General features: G+C 38.8%; 1 protein-coding gene and 1 pseudogene across 2 annotated transcripts in view; one reads left to right on the forward strand and one right to left on the reverse strand.

The window, feature by feature from the left end:
* Positions 1-1,761: 1,761 nt before the first annotated feature.
* Positions 1,762-6,024, forward strand: LOC125249669 (annotated as a pseudogene).
* A 6,627-nt stretch (positions 6,025-12,651) lies between these two features.
* Positions 12,652-20,047, reverse strand: part of LOC125248174 (gastrula zinc finger protein XlCGF8.2DB-like) — a 35,822-nt gene continuing 28,426 nt past the window's right edge. The window contains exons 3-6 of one of the 2 annotated variants that reach the window (XR_007180266.1): positions 14,087-14,180; positions 13,912-13,999; positions 13,254-13,401; positions 12,652-13,111 (exon numbers count right to left, since the gene is read on the reverse strand). Coding sequence is in view for 1 of the 2 variants with exons in the window: in XM_048159869.1 (XP_048015826.1) it covers positions 13,310-13,401; positions 13,912-13,999 (180 nt within the window). In the remaining variant the exon portion in view is untranslated. The remainder of the gene's footprint in view (positions 13,112-13,253; positions 13,402-13,911; positions 14,000-14,086; positions 14,181-20,047) is intronic. The other variant, XM_048159869.1, reaches the window with a different exon arrangement.

Raw genomic sequence — 20,047 nt, forward strand, 5'->3', positions numbered from 1 at the left:
CTTATGCTTTTGAATCGCTCTTGCGGTACTTTGATCTCATACGCGATCAGTCTGTGCAGTGCTGATGCATCTCGAACAAGCCTAATGTCTTAAATGGGTAATTGAATCATTGAATTAGTCGAAAACAAAGCTGTGTGTTGCTCATGTTGACGTGGAAAGGTTCTGGAATGATCTTTGTTTGGAACTATTTTCGTTGCCCAAAAACATATTGCATCAAAAATGTAAGTCACTTATATTAAAGTGCCCCTATTTTGCCTCTTTTAAGGTTCCTAATATTATATATATATATATTAGTTTTCTTTAAAAAAATATTTAGCAAGCTCCAATCTCTTGGTAATGTGCTCCATAGCTTTGTCAAGATTAGTGCAGTGAATTTATGGGGGTGAAGGGGAATAATATTTGTTGAAAATATTTTTTATTTTACAAATAAAAGGTAATTCTATCATTTAAAAGTTGCTTGACTTGTCAACTTAATTTTCTGTCTGCTGCATGAGGAGAGTCAGCTTTCCGCTGCGTGAGGATACAGATCCACCGCTGGCCTATCAGTGGGAAATGCAGTAACCACTGGCATATAAACTTCTCTGTGGCATTTTGAGGAAGGATGTTCTCCAAAGCAATTCATCATCAACTAGTCGGTGATCACTACCCTTTGATGCATGACGTAGAAGCTGACCTGTGCCAAGGCAAGATGCTCAGCACAGGTCAGCTTCTATGCTGTGAGAGTCCATGTGTTGTAAATGTCCCGTTCTTCCTCTCTGACCCAAAAAAGCAAGTAGTCGCATTTTTCGGCCTCCTCTTTGCAGCAAAAACGGTCACGAGAACATCAGTGCAACATGCTGCTTAAAATTTCTCCATGCGTCAGGAAAATTCCCAATCCATTTGTGGTTCAGGCGCTCATGGCGATTCACTCTGACACTATGTATTATTTGGAAAAAAAGTCGATTTGAGTCTTATATTAGCACATGCGTTCATTGTTTTATTCCCCCCAGAGCCCATATGCAGGAACACAAATCTGTATTCAAACAGCTTGAATATCACAGCTGCACATTTCGTAAATCGCTTCTTGATATAAAAAATTAAATAATAAAATTATGGCCTGAAAGCCCAATTATTACATTTATTTTTAATTCTTTCTGGTCTATTGACATAATACCTTCTTAAACTTAAAAATATTATTTGACAAAGGTGCATGATGGAAAACTAAAAGCGTAAAGGACAAAATCATATTTTTAAAAGTTACAATGGATAGTATCTCTTACATAAATAATAACTCCTCCACTTTCATTTCAATTTGATCCCTTCCGTTAATATCGCAATCCAGATTTATAACTGATGGAGAATTGCCATGAAGCCAAGTTTCTGATAAACAGGGGAAATCTAAATTAGATTCTAATAATGTATGATTTCTCTTTTTTTTATCATGTGAATTTTGATAAATGTTGCACTATCTCTGTGTGTGTCACAGTTCAGGCCTGCCTGTTATTGCTGTGGAAAGTAGACAATGTCACAATACTTAGTGCATTTATAAACCAAAAAGCATGTTTCAATCATGTAATACATTTATTTACTGAACTGCCCAAGACAAATTTCTCCTATAGGGAGATGGTAAACTTGCAAGGGTTCTTAATGATCTGCGGATGATAAACTAACTAATATATGAGCTTTTGCTTCTATAGCTTTTTGCTTGAATAATGTTCCTTGTTTTAACAGGCTGAAGAAGGTTATTGATTCCCCAAAGGTCATCACATACGTTGATGTAACTATACCAACCATCTATACACATTGATTTTTTCACTTTGTTTAGGATCAGATGCAGTCCCTCCCTCACATAGCGGCTATAAATGTGTGAGAGCATCGCTTCAGAAGTTTGAAGAGAAAATGGCCGTAATCGAGTCACTTCAGCAGTTTCCCAGCACAGTTACATCACTGAGTGCTTTGCTGCTGCTTCTGGTTTTGTATTTGCTTTCCTCTGGATCCAGATCTCAGAAAGAGAGGAAAGAGCCACCGGGACCCAAACCTCTGCTGCTGCTGGGGAACCTGCTGACCCTTGACCTCAAGAGACCATTTGACACCTTTGTTGAGGTGAGAATTTGCTACATTTGAAATGAATTATAGCCGAACATGTTAAGATTCATCTTTCTCTGTGTCCTCCAGTTGTCTAAGACCTACGGAAACATTTTCCAAGTGTTTTTGGGTCCCAGAAAAACTGTGGTCTTAGTTGGATACAAAACTGTCAAAGAAGCTCTCGTGAACCATGCAGAAGAGTTTGGAGACAGAGATATTAGACCTGGCTTCAGGATGATCAACAAAGAATATGGTAGGATTCTGCTTTTCTTTCGACCTCAAATTAATGTACAAAACATAAATTCTAGACATTTTGCAAAACAAACTCTTAATGGCCTCTCTAGGCAGAAGAAATGCACTCAAATGTGTATAACTACTGAAGGGGAAAAAATTTCATTCATTTTGGGAAAAATTTGACTGTATGAAAATATTTGGTGGTGACAGGCCACTTTAACCATGAAAAACCTAAAAACTGTTGTTTGTGCTTTAAATAAAGGAATAAATGTGGGTTCCTAGCAATATTTAGTGTTTTTTTTATTTTTATGTTGCATTTTTAAACTAACATAAATTCATAACTAGTCATTTGTGAAATGTTGCTTATTAACCTGATGCACAATGCTTATAAGTAACTCACACTATATGTCCCAAAGATCAAAGGTTAATGTATGCCCAACTCATTGCATAAGAATTTTCTGCTGTTGTTGCGGAGACTCACGGTCAGATGATTCTGTGCTGATCAGGAATCCTCTTTTCCAATGGAGAGAACTGGAGAGAGATGCGACGCTTTGCTCTCAGCAATCTGCGGGACTTTGGTATGGGCAAGAGAGGAAGTGAAGAGAAAATCATAGAGGAAATTCAGTATCTGAAAGGAGAGTTTGATAAGTTTGAAGGTACAAGTTGAAACACATATATGCAGCCTCTTAGTTTAAAGCCCAATCCTATTCCCGGAGACCTAACTTCCAGCAAAGTTCAGATCCAACCTTGATCAAACACCAATGAACCACCTACATAAGATCTTCAGATAATTACAGGCAGGTGTGTTTGATCTGTAACTCTGCTGGCAGGTAGATCTCAAGGCAGCACTAGTTTAAAAGGATCCATTGAAAGACATTTGTTTGCTCTTCACAGGGAAACCCTTCGACACAACACAGCCTGTGAACTACGCTGTGTCAAACATCATCTCGTCTATTGTGTACGGCAGCAGATTTGAATACACAGACTCTCGTTTCACAGAAACGGTCGACAGGGCAAACGAAAATGTTCGGGTTAGCGGATCGCCTTCTATGATGGTATGGAAGTATGATGATAAACAGAAATTCTGGGTGACTTCAGTGCTTTTTAATCAATAACATTTGCTTAACATAAATTCACGACTAGTCTTGAAATCACTAGTCGCTTATTAACCTGACGTATAATGCCTAGTGACAGAGGTCTAAGCTTAATGCATGTCTAACCATCATCTGCTATTTTTGCTGAGTGATTCTGTGTTGATCAGAAATCCTCTTTTCCAATATACAGCTTTACAATATATTTCCATGGGTGGGCCCGTTCCTCAACAGCAGAAGGATTCTTGTAAGAAATATATTCAAAAATAAAGCAGAATTTATGAAGTTGATCAATGGGCTTCTGGAGACTCTGAATCCACAGGACCGCAGAGGGTTTGTTGACTCTTTTCTCATCCGCAAACAGAGTGACGAGGTACGGAAATCTCCTTGTTGCATCAAAATACAGGCGGAAGTATTATACCAGTTGTGGTGACAGTTCAAAAATAGGGAAAAAGTACTCAAAAAAGTATTATTTTGGATTTTAAACAACAACTACCTGAAATTTGTTTTGTTTTGTTGAGCATTTTGAATGTATTATTATCATCAATTAACATTTTATTTGCCTCATATTACTAAAAAGGATGAATTTGTCATTTGTCAGCAATCCGGCAAGAAGGACTTCTTACTTTCACCAGGAGAATCTTCTCATGACGGTGGGAAATCTGTTTGTCGCTGGTACTGACACGACAGGAACGACTCTGCGCTGGGGTTTGATGCTCATGGCCAAATACCCTCATATACAGGGTAAAAACACAGTAACGCCAAGAGTTTCTCCTCAATGCTGAATTCATTGGTGTGCAAACACATTGCATTTGTGTGCAGATCGTGTTTATGAGGAGACTGTCCGAGTGATCGGTGGACGTCAGCCAGTGGTGGAAGATAGAAAGAATTTACCATATACAGATGCTGTAATTCATGAAACTCAAAGACTGGCTAACATTGTACCCATGAATCTCCCCCATAAGACCAGCTGTGATGTTCACTTCAATGGATACTTTATCAAGAAGGTCAGTTAGAAGAATACGTATTTAAATGACCAAATAAATATATGAAATGTATTGTTAATTTCATCCTCTTCTCCATTCTCTCTAGGGTACCACTGTCATTCCTCTGCTGACGTCTGTTTTGAAGGATCCAAGCGAATGGGAAAAACCGAACAGCTTTTACCCAGAACACTTCCTTGATGAAAAGGGCCAGTTTGTCAAAAGAGATGCTTTCATGGCCTTTTCTGCAGGTAAGGTCAAATCAAAACACCCAGTGAAATAGACATAAAAAATAAACGTCTAAATTGAAATCGTCTCTTTCTCAGGCCGCAGGGTTTGTCTTGGGGAGAGTTTAGCAAGGATGGAGCTCTTCCTGTTTTTCACTTCCCTCCTGCAGAGCTACCGCTTCACAACTCCACCTGGAGTGTCTGGAGATGATCTGGATCTCAAAGGAGTAGTTGGAATCACGTTGAATCCATCCCCACACAAGCTGTGTGCCATCAGACGCTCCTGAAACTGGACAATCAAAACTGAAACAACATTTTACCTCTTGAACAGAAGGTGCTTATTTGCTCTGAATCATGAAATTTTATGGTAAAAAGATCATTAAATTATGTAAGATAAGATTGATTGATTACTATTGAATGTGTGATGACGTCTTTTTTTCTGTCAATACCATGGCAATTGCTGCTCTGTTTAACTAAGTGCTACGCTGTCAGACTATAAGAATGAACTCTTTTCTGACAAAATTGTAATCACGCAAGAGCTGCATGCATTTAAAGAAGTAGGACAACTTTGTTTAAATGGGAATAAAAATGGCTCAGGGAATAAAAACTCGAAAACGAAAAATTCAGAAACTGTACTGAATAATGACACTATTGTCTAGCTGCTTTACACTTGAATTGAATTCTGTTTGCATCAATGTTCCTGTTTTTCACTGTGAAGCTACTTTGTGGGTGGTTGACAAAATGTAGTAAAACCATTTTTTGAAGAAAAAAAAACACATTAATGTAGTGTGAATGATGTTTGAGAAAATATAAAGGGTCACCAACTTTACACCAACTGTCAATTCTTTCACTGTTTTTTTTTATTTTTTACATTTTTACTGAACTGTACTGTAAGTGTCTCCTAAGGTTTGACATACAATAAGAAACTTAATTTATGAATAGCATGAGATTTATCTTCTTTGATATACACTTATTTTCATAGTGATTTTTTTTTATCTAACATGAAATTATGAATAACATTTTTCAAAAAAAAAAATTATAAAATTTAGCCACCAGTTGTTTCACAGACAAGGCTTAAGCTAGTCCCAGAATAAATGCATGTTTGCACTGTTTAAACTAAAAGCAACTTGACATATCTTGTCAGTGCTATTCCTTTGTCTCAATATTCACACAAGTAATGTTTTTTCTAAGACACATTTATAAAATCTTAAATATCCCAATTTAACTCTAAATATCACTAAGAAAAAAGAAAGTTTCTGCAGTAGAAGCCACTGTATCTAATCATTTTCATATATAATAAATTATTTGCGCCTCAGAGAGTGCAGATGAAACACAATAAACGCTGTCATGTTATCTTGCATTTAAATGCATTTGTTATTATTGTTATTATTTGTTAACGCAATCATGTTAGGCGCTTCTGGGAGGGAATTAAACCAAACCACTTTAACAACACTTTGCTCAGGCATTACAAAATGACCAAAAACAAGCATTTCAGATGCTGTGCAACAAGATCGGTCCACTGGTTGGTCCAGTTATGCTGTTGCAATGCAAAGTCACATCTTTTTTATGCGCATTAAGGAATTTATTTGGCAAAAGTGTTTCCATCGTATTTTTTACGTGCCGCATGAAATTTTTGTCCTACTCATTTGATCACAAAAGTTTACGCACATTTTTTTTATGCAATATCCAGTGTTTTTTATGCAAAATGCACATAAAAATAGGTGGATGGAAACAGCTATTGAGTCTGTATGCTGTTTGTGTGGGCTTCTTAAAATTGCAGCCCGTAAGTTTTGCCTCTTTGTCGCCATCTCTGCAATTGCAGTTATTTGTGGAATAATTATCTTTATGTGGGTTGTGCATTGGCAAGACCCCTCAGCTATCTACAAATCTAATGTTTGCTGTCATTCACCGGTGTGGATACTGTACTTCGGAAGCACAGATTGTAGTCTTAGAATTATGACAAAAATAAGATTTTTTACTGGAAAAAAAGTAATCTGAACAAGTACATAACATGTCTGCCACTTTTGTTCTGACCAACTGAGAAAAAAAAGCATTACAATAAATCACACTGCCAATGGTGATGTACCATCTGGACCAATTAGACACACAATTATTCATTATATTTAATGAATTACCCATAAAACTCACTCTATCAAAGTTCTGTGAACCCATCCCCTAAAACTGCAACTAGCATCCCAAACCTAGCTAACACACAGGCAGAACTAGGTGTCCTGTCACAGGACACAGGAAAACTGATAAGAACTTTTACGATCAGAAAGAATTTTGCAGAGACTATAGTGACTCTGACTTCATTCTTTCTGAGAAGGACAAATAAACCCTCTTAATCCTATGTACAGGTGCTGGTCATATAATTAGAATATCATCAAAAAGTTGATTTATTTCACCAATTCCATTCAAAAAGTGAAACTTGTATATTACATTCATTCATTACACAAAGACTGATATATTTTAAATGTTTATTTCTTTTAATTTTGATGATTATAACTGAAAACTAAGGAAAATCCCAAATTCAGTATCTCAGAAAATTGGAATATTACTTAAGACCAATACAAAGAAAGGATTTTTAGAAATATTGGCCAACTGAAAAGTATGAACATGAAAAGTATGAGCATGTACAGCACTCAATACTTAGTTGGGGCTCCTTTTGCCTGAATTACTGCAGCAATGCGGTGTGGCATGGAGTCGATCAGTCTGTGGCACTGCTCAGGTGTTATGAGAGCCCAGGTTGCTCTGATAGTGGCCTTCAGCTCTTCTGCATTGTTGGGTCTGGCATATCACATCTTCCTCTTCACAATACCCCATAGATTTTCTATGGGGTTAAGGTCAGGCGAGTTTGCTGGCCAATTAAGAACACGGATACCATGGTTCTTAAACCAGGTACTGGTAGCTTTGGCACTGTGTGCAGGTGCCAAGTCCTGTTGGAAAATGAAATCTGCATCTCCATAAAGTTGGTCAGCAGCAGGAAGCATGAAGTGCTCTAAAACTTCCTGGTATATGGCTGAGTTGACCTTGGACCTCAGAAAACACAGTGGACCAACACCAGCAGATGACATGGCACCCCAAACCATCACTGACTGTGGAAATTTTACACTGGACCTCAAGCAACATGGATTGTGTGCCTCTCCTCTCTTCCTCCAGACTCTGGGACCCTGATTTCCAAAGGAAATGCAAAATTTACTTTCATCAGAGAACATAACTTTGGACCACTCAGCAGCAGTCCAGTCCTTTTTGTCTTTAGCCCAGGCGAGACGCTTCTGATGCTGTCTGTTGTTCAAGAGTGGCTTGACACAAGGAATGCGACAGCTGAAACCCATGTCTTGCATACGTCTGTGCGTAGTGGTTCTTGAAGCACTGACTCCAGCTGCAGTCCACTCTTTGTGAATCTCCCCCACATTTTTGAATGGGTTTTGTTTCACAATCCTCTCCAGGGTGCAGTTATCCCTATTGCTTGTACACCACATCTTTTCCTTCCTTCACCTCTCTATTAATGTGCTTGGACACAGAGCTCTGTGAACAGCCAGTCTCTTTTGCAATGACCTTTTGTGTCTTGCCCTCCTTGTGCAAGGTGACAATGGTCGTCTTTTGGACAACTGTCAAGTCAGCAGTCTTCCCCATGATTGTGTAGCCTACAGAACTAGACTGAGAGACCATTTAAAGGCCTTTGCAGGTGTTTTGAGTTAATTAGCTGATTAGAGTGTGGCACCAGGTGTCTTCAATATTGAACCTTTTCACAATATTCTAATTTTCTGAGATACTGAATTTGGGATTTTCCTTAGTTGTCAGTTATAATCATAAAAATTAAAAGAAATAAACATTTGAAATATATCAGTCTGTGTGTAATGAATGAATATAATATACAAGTTTCACTTTTTGAATGGAATTAGTGAAATAAATCAACTTTTTGATGATATTCTAATTATATGACCAGCACCTGTATTCTCTATATAACCACTTGGGAAATGTATAAACATGTATCCAATCTCATGACTTTCCTTTTTTAGGCTTTATTCTATGTCTCTCTCTCTTCTGAACTATTTTGGTATTAATGTTCCACAGTTGCAAATTTATAGTTAACTGAAATCACATGGGTAGCATGTTTGGTATCTACGGACTCCAACTTTCGTTTCCTATTTGGTCATTTATGTTACATGTTACTAACTCTGTGACATATTAGTATTATAATAATCTAGAAGGTTCTTCTCTCATTCACGCAATCCAGTGTCTTATGCTAATATCCTGCCAATGGCACAAAGACTCGTGAAGTTCCCTCCGAGGGGACAACTCCTTATTGGCTCAGACATCTTCACCCCTTAAAATCACTGATCACAAGATCAAACATTTCTCTTATCTTTTACTGACAAATGCTGATGTTAAGATGATGCTGTAAGAAGCTAGAAGCTTCTAAGGAACCCAAAGCTTGTGCCAGGCTTCGGCCTAGACCTTCCATTCACCAAAGATCCTCTGAATCCAACTGGTTCTCTTTCATCAAGATAATATCAGCAAAGATTCAATGGGAGCCTCCACAAATTGCATCAGGACAGTTTTAATTCAACTTGGAGAGACATGCAAGTATCAAACTTAGTCTCATTATTTGATACATTAAGTATCCTTACCCCTTTTAAAGAAGGGCCTGTTAAAACTAAACTGATGGTTTGCTCAAGGCTGTTGATCTGCTGAATGTCAAACAATGCTGTAACTTCTTGCTTTCCTGTACTCTGATTTAGCTTTCTCTCTTTTGGTAAACTGTATGCATGTATGTGTGTGAATGTTAGAGTAGTTAAGTATTTAGTCTTATGTTAAGTGTTTAGATAATGTTATGCCCTGCTAACTGCTTCGCTACTGTTCGGACGCTCTTGCTTACAGCTCCGTGCTTTGCTCTATTGCTTTTATATTTTATCTCCTAATTTTAACTACAGCAAATCAGCACAGTGCTCAAACGACAAATCTTGGCACCAACAATCTTTTTAACTGGAAGAATTGCTACAAAAAGGGGAATTTTTATCCAACCAGCCTCCCACTGACGGCAGCCATCAGCTTACATTCCGGAGAAGGGAAAACACAGCTGCCTACATCCAAAAGGATTAGAAATAATATGCCTCCTCTGGTTGAAGAATCTACCTGCTGCACAAACCACCACAGACTTCTACAAAGGATTGCAGTTCTTGAAACAAAGTTACTTGCGGGACTACCAAACCAGACGGAACACACAACAGAGCTTCGTCATGGACATCCTCAGCACACAGTCGGTGAGTCCCATGAATCTAATGCCCCTAAACAGACCATACTGAGTGCCGAAATTGATCAACATACTAATCGATGGCACAAACAGGGAGCGAGACCCAAAGGCACTCGAGACATCAGATTGTCACGAGTATCGCATATTAATGCAGTAGCATCCTCTACCCCAAACACTAGCTCCCTACCACCGCAAATACTGGAGAACAGAAATCGCAAATCTGGAGAACAGATTTGAAGTGTTAATGAATGTGGGTGAGGAATCTCCAAATATGATCGGACACAGATCAAATCAGCCAGCAGCTAACACCGATGCTAACTGCCGCTCAAGGTCAAGCAGACAGCAGCACTCAGCTCTTAGAGCAGCCGAGCCCAGGACTCTGATAGTGGGTGACTATTATCAGAAACATTAGCAGCAGGGATACAACTACATGCTGCCTTCCACAAGCAACAGTTTCTGATGTAAACAGGGAACTTAAGAGCATTCTGATGAAATATAAGACTGCAAATCGACTAATCATCCATGTGGGGAAGAATGATATTCGGAAAGAGCAGTCAGAACTCCTTAAAAGGGATTTCAATGAACTTTTTGAAATGCTTAGAAGACTAAGGCCCAATCCCAATTCTATTTTATACCCCTTCCCCTTACCCCTACGCCTACCCCTTCCCCTTGCCCCTTGAAACAGAGTGTCAAGGGGTAGGGCTGAAAATATTCCCCTAAGAAATGGGACACCATTACTAGACCTTTACACGTCATCATAAGTCGTCGCTAGCTCCTACGTCATAGATGCGCCAATGTTTATCACACACTTCTAAGATGCCATCGATAGCTATAGTGATCTCTGTTGCTTGGGCGACAGCTATTTTTTTGCATTTGTCTTCAGTTCTTCGCATAAGACAAAGGAGACGACGATGTGTTCGACGCCTGTGTTTGCTGGAGGATCAGTTTATGGTATGTACAATGGCTGCACAAACGTTTTGCTTTATTTAACACAACGTTAGCTAACTGCACAACTCGGTAACAGTAAAAGCTGGAATATATAAAACTTGTGGTCTTGCAATCTGTGGTGTTGTATGAACCCGTTGGAGTTACCGACCTATGTTTGTATTCATATATGCGTTTACAGTGTCAAATTTATCCGACTGAATGACCCTTTGGTGTGACGTGATCATACATGGATGTCTGTTGTTTGCACCATAGCTTCCCTCATTCAAATATTTTCCATGCTTTTACAACGAATGCAAAAGAAATTAATTAAAAAAACAACAAGGTTAGTGTAGTTATGCCATGTTAAACATTAAAACAAATGTTTTTTTCCTACTAAACTATAGTTAAACTATGGTATTTGTGTGGTAATGTTAATCAACACGTAAAACAAAATGAAATGTTTTAAATAGGCTATAATAAAACTGTGGTGAGATTTCTTAAGGGCTGTGAGCTTTGTTTTGGGGGAGAGGACATGTCACCAGAAGTAGTAAAAGTTTTTACTATTCACAATAATGATGTGAACTTTTTTTTCCCTAGGCTGGCAGTCCAGTAACATACTGCATGGTAAATCATAACGTGCCCATCTTGCAGTTGTGGCTTGATGAGGAGTTAGAGCTGAAGCAGGATTTCCGCCTGAGCAGAACAGCAATGAATGCTTTGCAAAGGCTCTTACAAAGAGAAAGGGACCATGGCTGGGGTCATCAGTTGGAAACTCTTATCTACGTTTACTGGCTTGCACATGGTCGTATCGGGTAGTCTCCAGTGTTTTTAATGTGCCAAAAGCTACAGTCCACCGCGTTATCCACAGAGTGGCACAGAATATATGGGTAAACCTGAAGAAAGCCATCTCCCTCCCACAAGCAGAGGAACTACAGGCAGTGGGGCAAGGATTCGCCCAACTGTCAAGAACCCATGCCTGATGGCACCCACATAAGGATCAAACCCCCGAAGCGGCACCAAATTGACTATTTGAACTACAAGGGCTTTTATTCCATTAACATGCAAGCAATGTGTGACTCCAGTGGACGTTTCCTGGACATTTTTGTGGGCTATCCGGGGTCAGTTCACGACACACGGATATTGAAAAACAGTTCTTTTTATAGGGCACAACGTTATCCACCTTCAGAGTACATTATTCTGGGTAATGGCGGCTATCCCTGTTTAGAAACCCCAATATGCTTGATCACACCCTACAAAGAGCCAGTAAATGGACAAGTTCAGGGCCGCTTCAACTACTACCACTCAAGGGCCTGCAGCATAATTGAAAGGGCTTTCGGCATGATGAAGACAAGATGGAGGTCCACACTTTTCAGAGCCCTGGAAGTCAAACCTACATTTGCTCCCCAGGTTATTGCGTCCTGTGCATTTTTGCACAACGTATGTTTGGATAATGGAGACATGCTTGAACCTGATGGTGACATTTCAAGGGACAATTATGACTCCCACCTTCCCCGTGAATGCCTGGCACCCAATGAAACATCTGGAAATGCTACAAGGGACAGACTGGCTGCCCTAGTTTCAGGCATTGTGTAAGCCCCGTGAACATCCAGACATAGAGTTGTACTTTTCATACAGTTGTTTCATACAGTTTTTTTTTTTAATAAAATTATATAAGTTGCCTATTTTAAAACAGTTTTCATAGTAGTTGTAGTATTGTAGATGTTATTCTGACATTTTATATCTGTGTATTGTTTGCAATAAAGTGTTTTCATACATATTGCATGGTATTTTTTTTTTTCCAGGTATGTTATTGATATTGAAACACAAACACCTTCATTTGATAAACAACAATATAGCTTTTTATTGACTCAAAAATATTTAAAAAAATGAGGTAGGAGAATGTGCAATCATAAGAAACAAAAATATTGCACTTTAATAAATAAAAATAATCTGTAAATAATAATACCAGAATATACTAAATTAAAATTTTAGAAACAACAAACAACAACAGTGCAAATTTCTAAACTGTGAACTTTTAAAGAACTGTGCAAAATGTAAACGCGTATAAAAGAGAACTATAATTTGTCGATCATTTTTTCAAACAGATCCAAAAACCTCTCAGTTTTGGCCTCGCTCTCTTCATGGCGTTTCTGTTCCTTGATGGACTCTTCAGCTAAAAAATCCAAAGTTGGATTACTTTTTCTTTTCCTTTTTTTGGGTGATGGAGTTGGGGGGCTTGCTACCACCATGGAGGATGCTGTGCTAGAAGAGGCTGAGACTGCTTCCTATGGTGCTGACAGCAGTAATTTCACTGAAGTCAACACTGTCCTAGGACAAAAAGATGATATACACAAGTATAGAAATGCGTAATAAGTCATTATGTACATTATCATCAAAACAACAATGTTAAAATGATCTAATTCCTGACAACAAATATAGCAAGATTAGGTAATTGTATTTAAAACATTACCATGGATATTGTTATGGGTTCCTCTTCAGTGAATGAAGAAACCACCACAGGAGGATCTACAGAAGGCCTGGAACCCAACACCTCATGCATTTCTTCAAAATACCTCTCCAGCATCTGTTCCTGAGCCAGTTTTTGGTGTTTTTAGGTCCTGAAGGAAGACACAAGCAGAATATTCATAATAATATAATACTGAAAATGTCTTTACTATTTTACATTTCACTACATTTTACAGTAGTAATTCTATGAAAAAGACAATTAGAAGAAATTCTTCTCAATTATGTGTGTGTGCATTTTACAATAATAGAAAACGTACTGAAATGGACTGCCTAGATTGTTTAAGATTTTTAGGCAACACTTTACAATAAGGTTCATTAGTTGAACATTAGTTAATGTATTAACTAACATTAACTAACCATGAGCAATACATTTGATACTGTATTTACTATAATCTTTGTTAATGAAAATACCGTTGTTCATGTTAGTTCACAGTACATAATGTTAACAAGATTTTAATAATGTATTAGTAAATGCTGAAATGAACAAAGATTAATGTTGTATAAGTGCAGTTCATTATTAACTTATTAAACATTAGTTAACTAATGTAGTTCACTAAATAATCTTATTGTGTTACCAATTTTTATAGAACCACACTGCTTACCTTGTATTTCTTCTTTAAATTTTCCCACTTCTTGGATGCCTGTTGGCCAGTCACCTTTCCCTCCAAACCCAAGTCTTTTATAAGTGTCCTGTAACATTTAACCAAAATGAACAGTAGTGCACATATCTCACAGTAATCAGGCACAAGCAACATAAACGTTTAACAGATGACTCACTCCCAAAGTTGTTTTGCTGTGTATTTCAATTTCAAGAAACGCTGCTCATTTTCTGCACGAAAACGTATGAGCCTGCGTGTTTCCTCAGGAGTCCCTGGTTGATACAGAACATACAATACTGATGAATAAGCACACAAACTGAATGCACTTTTTGTTTATATCATGTAACATACACATATTTATGGACGTAACCACAACAAAACAATACATTAATCAGGCATGCAGCAAAAAGACAAGTTAGCTGCCACCGGATTTGAAATTATGTTGTCAAATCAACGCGGGTTTCAATAAAATATAAAAAAATATGTTGTGGTCCCAAATGAGAATTGGGACACCCCTACCCCTTCACGTGAATGCGCGAAACAAAGGGGAAGGGGAAAGGGAAAGGGGAAGGGGTAAGGGGTAGAATTGGGATTGGGCCTAAAAGTTCAGTCGTTCATCAGTGGACCACTCCCAGCAAGAGGAACAAATAGATTTACATGGTTGCTTGGGCTTAACACATGGCTGCAAAAAACCTGCAACTTAAAAGGACTGAATTTCATCGACAACTTCAATCTGTTCTGGAGTCAGAGACTGTTCACTCATGATGGCCTGCACCCAAACAAACTGGGCTCAAGAGTGCTAAAGGACAATATCTACTTCTCCCTCCATCATCCTTCAGCAGTGTGTGCCAATCTGAATGGCACAAACACACCTGGAAAGAGTACAACTGACCACAGGACTTCATTTCAGCACCTGAATGGACATGCGGTTGACACATCCCACAAGGTCAATGATAACACCATGCAGCCACAACAGCCACTGCTCACGGGCACAATCCTGACTGAGCCCTGCCCACAGAGCTCACCGAGAGACAGTGACATGTTAGAACTGCTCCAAGATTCAGCACCCAAGGACGACTTTCGGGAAAACAGCCAGAGAAGCCAGGACAACATATTACAGCCTCCGATAACACCAGAGCAACAGCCCCTCTCACCGGACACGTTATCCCTCTCTCCAGCATCACCTCTTCTGTGCTTCTCAGAGAAAATGGAGGAACTGGTGTATGCTGGAACCAAACTCTCCCACTCTTTTGCTGCGAGCCCCCAGATATCAACAAAAAAGCATCAAGCCCCGAATCCACCAAAGCCTGTGGGCCCAGCTCGCCCTCCCCCTCCTCCTGCGAGAGCTCTTCGGCCCCTGCCACAACGCCAGGGCCCTCACCCTCCTCCATCTGTTCTAGGTGAACCAAAAACAACCGATAACAGCTCTCAGTGATGTGTGTCGGGTCCCCGCTATGATAACAGTGACTTTATCAAATGTTTACAGAGCATGCGGGAACCCAGTGTGCCTGTTGCTTTCTCTATTTCTGTTTTATTACATGATAGAAAGCCTAAGGCCTTCTCAGACCGTTTGGCAAACCCATTTAATCTGCTGCCTATTATACGTCAAACTAAGATTAATGTAGAGACAGAAAGTAAGACTGTTAAGTTAGCACTTTTAAACATCCGCTCACTTAAAAATAAATCACTTCTAGTCAATGAATTTATACCCACAAACAACCTAGATTTTATGCTTCTAAATGAAACATGGCTTGAAGACAGCTGCAGTTCAACAATCCTGAATGAAACATCCTCTCCTAACTTTACTTTTATGAGTGTCTGCAGAGCTGTTAGGAGAGGTGGAGGTATTGCTGCTCTATTTAAAGATGTCTATCAATGCAAGCAAGTGTCATTTGGTGATTACTTGTCTTTCGAATACTTGGGTATTGTGTTAAAAGGTGCTCCTCGCATTCTACTTATAGTTATCTACAGGCCTCCAAAATACTCTCCAGCCTTTGTGGAGGACTTTACAGAACTGTTATCAGCAATTTCCTCTGAGTTTGACTGTTTTGCCATTACTGGGGACAATAACATCCACATAGAAAATGCAGAATCCAATATGGCAAAAGAAATCATAACTGTTTTGAATACTTTTGATCTGACTCAACATGTACATGGACCTACACACAATCGTGGACACACTCAAGATTTAATTATTAGTAAGGGTCTAAACATTTCATCCATTGTCATTAAGGATGTAGTACTATCTGATCATTTCTGCATTTTCTTTGATATATTGATCTCTCCAACTGTTGAAGCTAGATCTGTATCGGTCAGCTATGTAGCGATGCTTAAATGAGAATACTAGTGCACTGTTTATGAAGGCTACATCTTTAACACCAAGCATATCTGCAGACTCTGTTGATTTTCTCCTTGATTCTTTTAACTCAAAAGTACAGAATGTTATTGATAACATTGCTTCTGTGAAAGTCAGGAAGTGGCAGACAAAAAGCACCTTGGAGAAACTCAACAGCAGTGCAAAATATGAAAAGACAATGCAGAAAAGCTGAGCGCATGTGGCGAAAGACAAAACTCGAAATCCACTATAACATCTATAAAGATATTCTTCATGCTTTCAATGTGGAACTAGGCAAAGCTAGACAGACCTTCTTCTCAAATATTATAAACAGAAACTTAAACAACACCCGCACTCTTTTTGCTACTGTAGAGAGACTAACAAACCCCCCCAAGTCAGATTCCCAGTGAAATGCTCTCAGACAGCAAATGCTGTGAGTTCGCTTCCTTCTTCTCTGAGAAAATGAATGATATCAGAAAGGCGATCAGCACATCCTTGAGCTGCACTGGGGTAAAACAGATCAGATCACAACCTCAGAAAGCAGCTATTATGTCTGTTTTCGAAGCAATTGATGGTAAAATTTTGGAAGAAACAGTACAGCACCTTAAAACATCAACCTGCGCCCTTGACACACTTCCCACATCTTTTTTCAAAAGTGTGTTTAACTGTTTAGAATCAGATCTCCTAGAAGTGGTAAACGCCTCACTTCTCTCTGGGACTTTTCCAAAATCCCTGAAAACTGCAGTTGTTAAGCCCCTCCTGAAAAAGAGCAATCTGGATAACACCATATTGAGCAACAACAGACCAATCTCAAATCTTCCTTTCATAGATAAGATCATTGAAAAAGTTGTTTTCAATCAGCTGAACAAGTTCTTAAAGGTGCCTTCGAATGAAAAATTGAATTTATCTTGGCATAGTTAAATAACAAGAGTTCAGTACATGGAAATGACATAGAGTGAGTCTCAAACTCCATTGTTTCCTCCTTCTTATAGAAATCTCATTTGTTTAAAAGACCTCCGAAGAACAGGCGAATCTCAACATAACACCGACTGTTATGTAACAGTCAGGGTGTACGCCCCCAATATTTGCATATGCCAGCCCATGTTCCCAACATTATGAAAGGCATTAGACAAGGGCAGGCAGTATTAACGTCTGGATCTGTGCACAGCCGAATCATCAGACTAGGTAAGCAAGCAAGAACAATAGTGAAAAATGGCAGATGGAGCAATAATAACTGAATTGATCCATGATATCATGATATTTTTAGTGATATTTGTAAATTGTCTTTCTAAATGTTTCGTTAGCATGTTGCTAATGTACTGTTAAATGTGGCTAAAGTTACCATCGTTTCTTACTGTATTCACGGAGACAAGAGCCGTCGCTATTTTCATTTTTAAACACTTGCAGTCTGTATAATTCATAAACACAACTTCATTCTTTATAAATCTCTCCAACAGTGTAGCATTAGCCGTTAGCCACGGAGCACAGCCTCAAATTCATTCAGAATCAAATGTAAACAATATAACAGTATACAATATTCACATAATCCGATGCATGCATGCCACATGCATGACGAACACTTTGTAAAGATCCATTTGAGGGTTATATTTGCTGTGTAAACTTTGTTTAGGCACTGTTTAAGGCAAGCGCGAGCTCTGTGGGCAGAGAGCACGAGATTTAAAGGGGCCGCACAGCATAAATCGGCTCATATTTAATGATGCCCCAAAATTAAAAAAAGTAATTAAAAAAATTCTATGGGGTATTTTGAGCTGAAACTTCACAGACACATTCAGGGGACACCTTAGACTTATATTACATCTTGTAAAAAAACGTTCGATGGCACCTTTAAGCTTGAACGGATATTTTGACAACTTTCAATCTGGTTTCCGACCGCATCACAGCACAGAGACAGCGCTCATAAAGATAATAAATGATATTTGCCTAAACACAGATACAGATAAATTATCAGTGCTGGTTCTTCTCGATCTCAGTGCTGCATTTGACACTGTCGATCACAACATACTTCTTGACAGGCTGGAAAACTGGGTTGGGCTTTCTGGGATGGTCTTTAAATGGTTCAGGTCATACTTAGAAGGGAGAGGTTATTATGTGAGTATCGGTGACCATAAGTCTGAGTGGACATCCATGACATGCGGAGTCCCTCAAGGTTCAATACTCGCACCCCTCCTGTTCAACCTTTATATGCTGCCACTGAGCCAAATAATGAGAAAGAACCAAATTGCATATCACAGCTATGCAGATGACACCCAGATTTACCTAGCCCTATCACCTAACGACTACAGCCCCATTGACTCCCTGTGCCAGTGCATTGATGAAATTAAAAATTGGATGTGCCTAAACTTCCTTCAGTTAAACAAAGTCAAAACTGAAGTCATTGCGTTTGGAAACAAAGATGAAGTTCTCAAAGTGAACACGTACCTTCACTCTAGGGGTCAAACAATTAAAAATCAAGTCAGGAATCTTGGTGTGATTCTGGAGTCAGACCTGAGTTTCAGTAGCCATGTAAAGACAGTAACTAAATCAGCATATTATCATCTCAAAAATATTGCAAGAATTAGATGCTTTGTCTCCAGTCAAGACTTAGAGAAACTTGTTCATGCTTTCATCACCAGCAGGGTGGATTATTGTAATGGGCTCCTCACTGGTCTTCCCAAAAAGACCATAAGACAGCTGCAGCTCGTACAGAATGCTGCTGCCAGGATTCTGAGCAGAACCAGAAAACATGAACACATCACACCAGTCCTCAGGTCCTTGCACTGGATTCCAGTTGCATTTAGAATTGATTTTAAAGTATTGTTACTTGTTTATAAATCACACAATGGCCTAGGACCTCAATACATTGTAGATATGCTCATAGAATATAAACCTAACAGATCACTCAGATCATCAGGATCAAGTCATTTAGAAATACCAAGGGTTCACTCAAAGCAAGGAGAGTCTGCTTTTAGCTGTTACGCCAGCCGCAGCTGGAACCAGCTTCCAGAAGAGATCAGATGTGCTCCAACAGTAGCCACATTCAAATCCAGACTCAAAACACATCTTTTTACCTATGCATTTGCTGATTGAGCACTGTGCTATGTCTGAACTTTTTGCATTTTATTTTATACATATTATCTTTTTATTCTTTTAATTCCTTTTCCTGTTTTTATTTCATTTTTAATGTATTTTATATCTTTTATGTATCATCTTGTTATTCTGACTTTTAATGCATTTTAAATACTGCTGTCTGGTTGAAAGAGCTGGGAGAATTAGGAAGAAAGCATTTGTGATTAGGTTAAAATTTGGTAAATTTGGATAAGGGGACAAACCATGGGGAAATTTGAGCTGTAGTGCATGGTTAAGATATCTCTGGATTACAGTCAGGACACTTTCCAAAGGGGAAATTTGAACTGCGTTGCATAGATAAGATATCTCCGGAAGGGGGATTAGGGCTGTGTGGTGCAATTTGAGGTGTCTTGGCAAAAAGGGAGATTGAAACTTTGTTTATCAGTTTGAAGTGCCTTAACAGGAAGCAGTCCTGTCGTGTGAGAAAGATACATTCAGGGGCATATTCTTTGTACCTCGCTTAATACATCTGAGATGATTTGACAGATGCCAGATCTTCTAATCGTGATAACTGAACTCTGGCTAATTTGGTTCTTCAAACGAATTTGCAGATTGGATTAAAATATCTGGATTAAGTTGTCTAAGATTACTGCGTGTTCTCATGTTCCATGAAAAGGGCAGATGTATCGATACACGAAACCACGATCAGCAATTCAGCGACTGGCTGGAGTCAAGGCG

The sequence above is a fragment of the Megalobrama amblycephala genome, linkage group LG16, assembly GCF_018812025.1.
Source record: "Megalobrama amblycephala isolate DHTTF-2021 linkage group LG16, ASM1881202v1, whole genome shotgun sequence".
Taxonomy (NCBI): domain Eukaryota; kingdom Metazoa; phylum Chordata; class Actinopteri; order Cypriniformes; family Xenocyprididae; genus Megalobrama; species Megalobrama amblycephala.